The sequence below is a fragment of the Caloenas nicobarica genome, chromosome 3 (assembly GCF_036013445.1).
Source record: "Caloenas nicobarica isolate bCalNic1 chromosome 3, bCalNic1.hap1, whole genome shotgun sequence".
Lineage (NCBI taxonomy): Eukaryota > Metazoa > Chordata > Aves > Columbiformes > Columbidae > Caloenas > Caloenas nicobarica.
In genome coordinates this window covers 96,778,485-96,789,051 of record NC_088247.1, presented here as the reverse complement: position 1 = coordinate 96,789,051, position 10,567 = coordinate 96,778,485, and the positions used below count along the sequence as shown (strand labels likewise).

General features: G+C 41.3%; 1 protein-coding gene across 2 annotated transcripts in view; it reads left to right on the top strand.

The window, feature by feature from the left end:
• The first annotated feature begins 1,413 nt into the window (after positions 1–1,413).
• UBR2 (ubiquitin protein ligase E3 component n-recognin 2) overlaps positions 1,414–10,567 on the top strand; it is a 56,132-nt gene continuing 46,978 nt past the window's right edge. For both annotated transcript variants that reach the window (XM_065630540.1, XM_065630541.1), the window contains exons 1-3: positions 1,414–1,503; positions 5,786–6,045; positions 8,976–9,054. In XM_065630540.1, the coding sequence (XP_065486612.1) occupies positions 1,426–1,503; positions 5,786–6,045; positions 8,976–9,054 (417 nt within the window). In that variant the 5' untranslated portion in view covers positions 1,414–1,425. The remainder of the gene's footprint in view (positions 1,504–5,785; positions 6,046–8,975; positions 9,055–10,567) is intronic.

Genomic DNA, 10,567 nt, shown 5'->3' with positions numbered 1-10,567 from the left:
AAGTTCGCAGCCAGCAGCAGCAGGTGTGGCGTGAAGCATGGCTCACCCGGTCGCTCGAGTGCCGTGTGGCCGTACGCACAAAGTTAAAGACGCGTCTGCTGGGGTTTTGGCCCGGCTGTAATTAACACGCTGGCAAACCCTTGAGTACGACAGTGGCACAACAGGTTTTCAGAGAGACCTCATGAACAGCAGAGAGCCTGTATTAACTACAGCAAAACAGAGTTACAGGACGGGATTACGGGTCCCCCGGTTCCAGAAGGACAGGGAACTGCTGGAGAGAGTCCAGCCCAGGGCAACAAAGATGATGAAGGGAGTGGAGCATCTCCCTTATGAGGAAAGGCTGAGGGAGCTGGGGCTCTTTAGCTTGAAGAAGAGGAGACCGAGGGGTGACCTCATTAACGTTTATAAATATGTAAAGGATGAGTGTCAGGAGGATGGAGCCAGGCTCTTCTCGGTGACAACCAATGATAAGACAAGGGGCAATGGGTTCAAACTGGAACACAAGAGGTTCCACTTAAATTTGAGAAGAAACTTCTTCTCAGTGAGGGTGACAGAGCCTGGAACAGGCTGCCCAGGGAGGTTGTGGAGTCTCCTTGTCTGGAGACATCCAAAACCCGCCTGGACGCCTTCCTGTGTAACCTCATCTGGGTATTCCTGCTCTGGCGGGGGGATTGGACTAGACGATCTTTTGAGGTCCCTTCCAATCCCTGACATTCTGTGATTCTGTGATACTTGCTGGTTTTGTTGGTCGTGAGTTTTTGGGGTTTTTTTAGAGTTGCAAGCCTGGATCCCTGCCTGAGCCAGCGAGGCCGAACTGGGACGGGGCAGCCTGGGCTGTGTGGGGCCCCTGCGGGAGCCCAGGGAGGCCGAGGGCTGAGCCGCAGGATTTATGGCTCCTGCAATTTACTAACATTTCTCTTAAAGCCGTAGTTGCCACATTCACGTAATTTACTGATTTTTTTTTTTTTTCTTTCCACTCGCGAGGGGTGGAAGCCCTCGCCGCCCCCTCGCCCCGGGGCAGCGCAGACAGGTCGGGCCCGTGAGGACGAGCGGGCTCCGGCCGCGGGGGCCGCCCCGCCCGGCTTTGCCAGCGGGACCGAGGGTGGCCCCGCTCCGGCCAGCGCGTCGCGTTGCAGGGGGCGAGAAGAGCGAACAACCGCCGTGGCGCGGGGCGCCGAGCTGGGCCCTCGCCGAGTCCCGCACGGCGGCCGCGGGCCACGGGCGCCGTCTCCTTGGAGACGCGGGGGTGGGTGTGCGGACGACAGGCGCCGGAGAAAGACTACAACTCCCAGAACGGCCCGCGGGCGGCGCCGCCCGGCGGGGGCGGGGCGGAAGTGGGTTCCTCGGGCAGAGCGGCCGGCCGGGCCCGGTTCCGGGTGTCCCTGCCTTGGCGGCGGCGGCGGCGGCGCGGGGAGGGGGGAGAAGATGGCGGCGGACTTGGAGGCGGAGGTGCAGGCTATTGACAAGAGCCTGCTGGAGTGCTCCGCCGAGGAGATCGCAGCGGTGAGGCCGCGGGCCCGGAGGACGAGGAGCGCTTGGGGCGGGGAGGGAGCGGGCGGCACCGGCCTTGCCCGGCCGGCGGCGGGGCCTGAGGGCCGGTGGCCGTTCCTGGGGCCGGGGCGAGGCTGTGCCGGGGGCGGGGGGCGAGCGGGCTTCCCGTGAGGGGGCGTCGCTGCCTGGGCTGGTTCTCAGGACACCCGGGGCTGGCAGCGGCCTCTCGCTCTGGCCCGGCCCGGGCGGTGTCGCCGGCGTCGCGGTTGCCGTAGCCGAGCCGGGGCGCAGCGAGCAGCCGGCTTTTCCTGTTGTGCTGCCTGGCGTCCAGGCTCCCCGGGCAGCCGCCTCGGCGGCCGCGATTCCCCGCCGCTCCTGAGGCTGGGGGGAGCGGGGCCACCGCTCGGTGTCTGCTCCCTCCTTTCCTGCTTCCTCGCCTTCCCCAAGCAGCTGAGAAGTTCAGTTCTCCTACCTGCTTTGCTGCCTCTTCACGTCTCTCCACCGGCAGTCATGCCGCGATGTGCCAAGGTCCCCCTACCCCTATTGATTTAGGTGGATGTCAGACCCCAAATATGGTTTGTAGTGTTGAAGTTTCATGACAGTATTCTTCCTTCCACCCCAGTATTTAAGACATAGTTCTGACAAAAGCTTGCCCTAGTTAAGCTTAGGACTATTAGAACGGGATGCTTGTAGAGGAAATAGTTGTAAAATCAATGTAATATTTGAAATAATCTAATTTTGTTTATGAATTTTCCTTGCTTTTATGAAGAGTAGCTGAAAGGGAAGAGAAGTGAAGTCTTGAGGGTAAAGTTTTTAGAGAAACTTTTGTTTCTGGCGTAGGAGCCAGATTTTATAGACACTTGTGCATTTGAGGAACTGGAGATAGATATGTAAAAATATTGGGACTTCTCATGTGCATGTCTGTGGGATAAGGCCTTGGAGAGCTGTCTGTGTGTATTTCAATGAGAATTACATTGGCTGCTTTCCAAAAGAAAATAAAAGACAATGTTATCATTCAGATTATCCTCAGATTATGCTGCTATACCTACAGTGCAGGCAGAGCTATGATTAGATGGACAAATGTGCATAGTTAGTTATATCCTAGCTAGTTTAGCTCCAGGATTAGTTTTCCTTTCCCTCAACAGCAAAACAAATAATTCCATCAAATAATAAAGTAGGCCAAGCTGGGCCCAAACTACCTTGTCTGTGTGAGTAGCAGATTTTTTTTGGGGGGGTCACACTGTAGATAAACTCAAGGCAGACATGCACCAAGTGGAACACATTTAGGAATTCACTAGGGGTATAAGTGCCAGCTTAAATTTAGTCAGTTCTTTCTTATTTTTATTCTCTGTCGTCACCAGTACCAGCTCCAATTCTGTGGTCTATCACTGTCAAATCTACAATGTGCTGGCAACTAAATGCTGCTGGCACTGCCTGATTGTGTATGTAAACAACGTACTTGGCTTTTAGCATTGTTTTTTCTGCCTCCTTTGCTGATAGCCCGGTATTAACAAAACAAATGCCAGCCCAAAGCAATAGCTGTAGCACTTTAAGCTTCAGTTTCTCATTGCAACAACTTAATGATAAACTTTCAAAGAACAACGATCAAAAGAATAAATTATCTGTAACAGAAAATGGACCCACATTGCAAATATTTATTTATATAGCTAAGAAAAACATAAAGTATACCTTTTAGCTTTTGAAACAGTAAACTGAGTTGTTTTATGGCTTATTTGTATTATACGTTTTCTTCTCCTGGTATCTCTTGCTTAGATGTGAATTTAATAGTAACTCCGATGGACCATTGTGTGGGTTTTTTTGTTGTGGTTTTTTTTTTTTTTTTAGAGCAGTCAAAAATTGCCGTAGGAGAGTAGGTTTGAGGTGGGGAGGAAGTGAAGAGGAATACAAATCCTTTTTTTAATAAAAAGCTCTCTTGAGAGAGTAGAACATTAGCTTTTCTTACATGTGACTTTAGGTTAGAAGACATACAAATGCTAATTGAAAACTTGCCTAAATACAAAACGCTTTTATTAAACAACAGATTCCAAAGTTTTGAGTAGTTTTGCTGGAGTTCAGTGCCTCCCAGGTAGCGATTTAGAAAGGCAGTGCAACATATGTATGCATATGTATATATGCCTAATAGCCATTTTACATGTGCAACAGTACTTTGAGTTGCCTTCCTTATAGCTCTTGGAGTAACATCAGTTTCCTTGTCCTGGAAGCCCATATTTCCTTCTAATCCTTTAGTTGGGATCTGATTTTCAAAACTGTACGCACGGTTGTGTGTATAGAACTGGCTCCACAAAGACGTTTAGGTGTGATGACACTCTACTGCCACACCCAGCTTTCAGGTAACTAGTCCCAGGATTTTTGGGATGAGAAAGCAATTTACTCGAGGAACAAGAATTTTCTCTGGTTAGGTATTTGTCTGAGCTTGTAGTGCAGGTAATATGCATGGTGTGTTTTCTAGCTAGAAATTAGTAATGTACTGCTGAATTAAAAGGTCGAAATTAAAGGTATTTTGCTGAGAAAAATGCAGGCATAATAACTAATACATAACCTAGAAAAGAATCTAAAAATTATGTTATTAAGTAGAAAACATGGAAGAGACTAAGTCGGCTTCACTGTGATTTGGTCAGTTCCTGGTGTTAGTAGATATCCGGCACAAATGATGAAAGGAGAGGAAAAGATTAATGAGCTAGGAAGGAAAACAAACCAAATTATTAGTAATGCAAACTTTACCTTTTTTCTTTTTTTCCCCCCTCCATTTTTGTGCAGTATTCTCTGAATCCTGGTGGGAATGGTGAGATTATTTGTTAAATTCTAGATTGTTGCATACAGCTTTTTGGCAACCTTTTCCTGTGGACTTCCTTGGAAAAAATCTGGGCTTTGACCATTAAAGCTAGATCAATCAATACAGAAAGATTTAGTAGATTGATTATGATTTTAACAGGTCAAATTTAGGGAAAGAGATGTGAAGAAAGCATATTATTCTACTAAGAGCTGTACTGACAAATAAGTGGTTTTTATATGAAGTTCTACTTTAGAAAACACAGTCTGGTAAATGAAAGTACTACGATATATTTTTAAAAAAGGAAAAAATGCAGCCATTCTTAACTGGCACAAATGCTCTGCTGACTCTGTATGTCTGTATCCTGAAGAACTTACTACAAGTGTGTTGTCTCAAACATAAGTTCTTTAGAGTGAGTCATAAATAATTGAGAGTAAATCAAGCTGTAACATTTGATTACCAAACCCATTTATTTTGGTATAATTAATTCTTGGTTTTCATGTACAGTTTTATGTTGATTCTGAATTCTTTTTCTGAAGTTGCCAGGGGGTATCTGGTTGTCATATTTACAATGAGAAATGGCATACTAAGGTTGTTTATGTAACACAGGGTTTAATCAGAGCACACTTGCAGTATGTGCTTCCTCCCATTTGTTTATTATAAAAACCTTGCATTCTTAATTTATAATTTAGACCTTTATAAAATTGGAATCGACAAGGCAGAAGTAAAACATATGTTGTCCTACAGGATTTTTTTTTTTTACTCTGTATGTGTATACAAGGGAAAAAACCCTAGAAAGAGCTGTGAGTTTTTCAGTGGCTTATAGCAGGTACAGTAGCTTGATGGTTTTTAAAAACTCTGCTGACTTTGGGTTTTTTTGCAGTTGATTGACTAAGAGAAATCAGGGATCTAGTGTCACACTTGAAATAATAATTCATACAAGTTATTTTGGTGGTAGGAGAAAGCAAACTCCCCTCATTTTCATAGGTAATTTGTTGAAATTAAAGGAGAGAGGGGCTGTTACCTAACGCTGTGTTTGCCGGTCTCCTTGTGCTCTTTGTCTTTGTCTGTTCTTTGCCAGCTCCAGGCTGCCGCTGCTTCTCTGTGTCCCCAGCTGGCAGCAGCAGTCTGCACTCCAAAGAAGGGCAACCAGCATAGTTTGGGCCTTGTCCTAAAAGTCACTGCTAACGTTGGGACGTTTTAGTGATTGTACATCTTGGAGGAGAATTTTGAAGAATTTGGTCTCTGAAGTCTTGTGTTTTTGAAAACCATTTTGTATGTCAAAAGGATAAAATGTAGAAGCAGGGAAACAAATTATTCCTTTCCTAACGTCTGTCTTCTGTGATCATCTAGATTTAACACTCTGAAGGAAGCATGACTTTCTAGTTTTGCAACGCCATTTTAGATTTTTGATTTAGAAATAAAATTATCTTGATGGCGAGAACTATGCTTGGTATTTTTATTAATGAATGATTTGTGTTCTCATTCCTTTTAATTTAAAAGAAATGGCTGCAGGCAAATGACCTTCAGAAAGAAGTATACCAGCATCTGGCCTATTATGTACCAAAAATTTACTGCAGGGGTCCTAACCCTGCCCCACAAAGAGAAGACATGCTGGCACAACACGTTTTGCTGGGACCAATGGAATGGTACCTTTGTGGTGAAGATCCTGCATTTGGTTTTCCAAAGCTTGAGCAAGCGAACAAGCCTTCCCACCTCTGTGGCCGCGTTTTCAAAGTGGGAGAGCCTACGTATTCTTGCAGGTAGTTCAGCTTAGCGTTGTGAAGTATTTATAATTTGTGAAGTCATGGAACGTCTTTTGACAAGAGTATGTTGTCCTAGTGAGAAGTTAATACCATGAATGCATTTTTAAAGTAACCTTGCAGTGTTTCATGACAGGTGGGACCAGGGGAAGATTAAAACCCTACAGGTTTGTAAGTGGAAAAATACTAATTAGTATATCGTAGAGTGTTTTCTGTACAAAAGAAATGCAAGACTAAGAAAATGGTTGGGGTGAATCGTTAGTGTGATATAAGGGGATTAATCAGAAGTAAGTGGGCAGGTATATGTGCATGTAATTCAAGCGTTTAATGTCAGCTGTTAGTGTTGATCCTGCATTTTAGACCTCTTTCCGTGACCTGTTACACCAGTATATGATGCTAAGACAGATGTACCAGTTTCTTGTTCCTTCCTTACCTCTATCTGTAGATCTCTCTAAAAATACCATTTTACTTGAAAGAAGACAGGAAGATACTAACCAATGACAAATATTTAAAAAATCTTCAGTTTTAAGCCAGTGTATTACTAGCTGTATATCCATTATCTTTTATTTCCTGAACTGTCTGTAGCTTAAGCTTAGTTTGTACCCTCTCTGTCACAGATTCTTCTTGTTTTGTATGGTTTCTACCACGCTCTTGGACACTTGGAACACTTGGTGTGTCGATGTGGGAGGGAATGTCTGTCTTATTTTGAGGGTATATTTTTCTAGGTTTCCATTCCCTTTATTTACAAGGAGAGAATGATCACAGAATTTTATTCTCTAGTGCTCTCCTTTTCTAGAAACATGATACCTTGCTGGCCTTATTCGCTGAAGTTCTGATTCAGGGTGGACTTGAGATAGTTAACTCAGCAAACTGCCTCTTCTGCATTTCTCTTTCAACGATCAGTTAGAGTAGGTAGTTTTGGAAATATTTTGAGACCTCTAACATCGAGAGGGATGAGATAAAACTGGTGGCTACTTTAGATCCTTTCAACCACTAAGAAAACTCCATCTCTCAGATGTTCTTAGATTCTTCCTTCACACCTGTGAAAATGTGGTGAGATCTGAGTAGAGAATTAGAGAGTAGGAGGCTGAGGACTATCGGAAGCTATGAAAAGAATTTCCACAGTTTCTTTAGTACTTTTTCATGGAATCTGGTCCCAAAGAACTAAAAAGCCCAACCTCAGAACTAGTGTTTTAATTCAAGTCAAGTTGCATTGCGGTATAGAAGTAATATGTTAATGATCAAATGCTCTTTATATGGACTAATGAAAACTCTAGGAGTTCTGCTAATTTCTTCTAAACACTAGCTTTTTCAAGACCAACAGCTCAATATGTGAAGTATATCTTGAGAATACTGTCAGGTATGATGAAAACAGAATAATGCAATCCATTGGTGTAGGATTTAAAGAATGAGTGAACGTACTTTTCATACTCAGGGCCTTTGTTTCAGTAGAAAGATTATTTAAATACAGCAATATAATAATAGTTTTCAGGTTAGAAAGGTTGTCTTGGAAGGCCATCCTGTCTGACTTTCTGTTCAAGTCAGGGTCAGCAGTGAACACAGAATATTTTTGCTGTTGCTGTTATCAAGATGGAGTCTCATCTTCTTTCAGTTAAGTACTGAACGTAGATGTAAAACTGTTAATTTTTCCTGTTGTGTGTTAATAATTTTCTTTGACTTATAGCTGGTAATGAAGAATAATGAGAGTTTAATTTAAACTTTTGTGGGATACAGAAAATAATTGTTTTCTGAGTCCATGAAGGGCTCTGAAGAATCAATACCTGGTATGGTAGAACTAATCTACCCAATACTGTAGGCATCTTGTGGTTTTGATTTTTTTTTTTAATTTAAAAAATGCCATGAACATAAATTCTTCTAAAACAGAAGAGCTTTGTATAATTTTACTTTGACATTTTCACCTTTAGTGGCTCCTCTGGAGAAAACAAATGTGAAAATGGTACTTTATGCATACATAGTAAGTCACAGTTGCCTGATTATCTTTCATGATTACCGGGTTTAATTTATTTGGTTAAATGAAATTAAGAGAATTCTCAATAATAACATTTCATAGGCTCTCCGATGCTTTCTTTTGAACTAAATAAGGTGTTTCTCTTCTTGTTTTAATAATAACAATCATAAGACATTCATTTTCTTGGTAGTTATTTTTACATTGCAAAACCTGGCTCTCTTAATCTTGAAGTGCCTTGAAGTCAGTTGCATTATGTAGGTTAATCTATTTTCAGAATTTCTCAGGGAGACAGTTAAATGTAATGCATAATTGTCATTCATTTGTTTAGTCCTTTTTGCTAGAAATATTACTTCTGTATAATACAGCAGTGCTTGTATGCAGGACCTTATTATGGCCTCTGATCTCCTGGTTGAGGAAATTGCATTCTCGGACCTCTTCAGTGAGCTTGTAGGGCTAAACCTGGAAGCAGGGGTTGGGTCTGTTATGTTGTGTGTATCTTTCTTTCCAGTGTTCAGTGAAAAAATGTCTTTTCTGATTGCTGGAGATTGTTAATGCTTGTACTCTGTACTTGAGAGAACTTGCTTTTGTTTTTACTGCTTACCTGTCTGTACTGTGTTCTGTAATTCATCTGTTTACTTGCTTATATACTTGTTTCACCTCTTGAAGGCAATGGTTATTTTGCCCAAATATACATGCTACCCAGACAATATTTTAATGCTTCTTCTGTTAATGAGAACAGTTTTTGTGGCTTTTTTTTTTTTCTCCTTCATTTGTTTCTTCCTCCTTGGAAGCCATCTCTTTCCCCTCTCAGAACAATATATGCATTAGTCAAAAGGTTCATATTGGTGATATTTGAAAATTACCTGTTGTAAAATGTGTAATTAAAGGCATAACCATTTGTGTAATTTCCCCCCCCCCCTTTTTTTTTTTTGTTTTTGTTTATTTTTCTTGCTGCTTTCAGAGACTGTGCAGTTGACCCAACTTGTGTGTTATGCATGGAGTGCTTTCTTGGAAGTATTCATAGAGAGCACCGATACAGGGTTAGTATTACTGCGGGAATATGTGAAGTAGTCATTAATAATTTCATGTGTGTATGAAACTCCTTATTTAAGGTTTAAGAATGTATACATAATTTCAAAATGTTGAATGAAAACAAAGTTTGGGATTTTCTCTGCAATAATCTTACCTGACCTTGAGTGTTTTGATCTGAGTGTAAATTCTGAAAGTTAATGCTTTAAAATATCAAGGAGTTATATTTTATGCACAACAGTTAGGCTTACAAATGTGAGACTGTTACTTTTTAACATGTGCCCTTTGGTGACCTTTACAGCATTAGAGTTGTTTTTTTGGCTTGCTTTGATCTTGTGTATTTTTAAAAGGTATTGAGAAACCTTTATTAAGAAACCGCTTTTATTTAAAACTTATTTCCTTTAAACATCTGAATTCTTATCAAATTATGTACAATAGCAGTTTTCTTGTTTGTCTTTAAAGTTAAAATAGAGAACTAAAACTGTGAATGCTGTTTATTTTAGTAATATACTGCTATTAGTAGTACAGGTTAGTTGAAAAAAACAGACAAAACTGAGAAGGCCTCGGTGTGTTTTTAGGCTAAGAAGCCAAGTGAAAACCATGGTGCAGCCTTTCTGTAAATCTGTTTTTGACAATACTGCACTGTTGTAAATGTAAATCTGATCATTGTGTGGTTTCACTGAGAACTAGGATTTAGGAAAAAAAGGCAAACAAACAAAAATACCAACTTGCCTCAAGAAACCCAAGCCAATTTGTTGATATCAGCATACATCTTGATATAGGTTTCTAGTTTGCAGTCTGAGTGAATTAACAAGTCTAGGTGGCATCCAGAAGTGGAAGCAAATGTTCTTTCAAATGTCCGTCTAGTTTTATTGCTACTATCGGATATACCTGTACGTACAGAATGTACCTGTATGCTAAAAATAGGTGAAAGAAGAATTCTTCTATGAATTCTTTAATAGTTGTGGTTCAAAAAGAGTATTAACACATTTATTAATTGGAGGTGGTCTTACCTTTAAAATAAATCCTATTAAAACAGTGTAAATATATCATTACAGTTTTCAGATACTTTTTTCTGTGCTTGCTAAGACTTACATGAACAGTTGGTAAGTTTTCTCTGTAAACTCTGTTACTGTAAACAGCTTTTACTCACTGTGTAATAGTGCTACATGAAACAATTTAGCTTTGTTCAGATTAAAAATGGGAGAATCTGAAGTAGTACAGATGGCATTGCAAGTAATAGATTCAGAAAATCTGAAAGTCAGGAAAAACCCACAGCCTTCAGGTGGGGCAAAATGGGGGTGTTTGAAGTTTGGGGGTTTTGTTTTTTTTTCTTTTTGCACAGGCAGACCAGTGATGTAGATAAGCTTTCAGTGATCATAGAAACAGGCATGGTTTCACTGTGCTTTTTTTAAAAGGGTACTGGCTAAAGCTGTCAGGTTTTTATTGTGTTTTTGTAATTTAGTTGTGACTACTCACTTCTTAATGTGCATGTATGTATCTGTGTATTTACATGAACGGTTT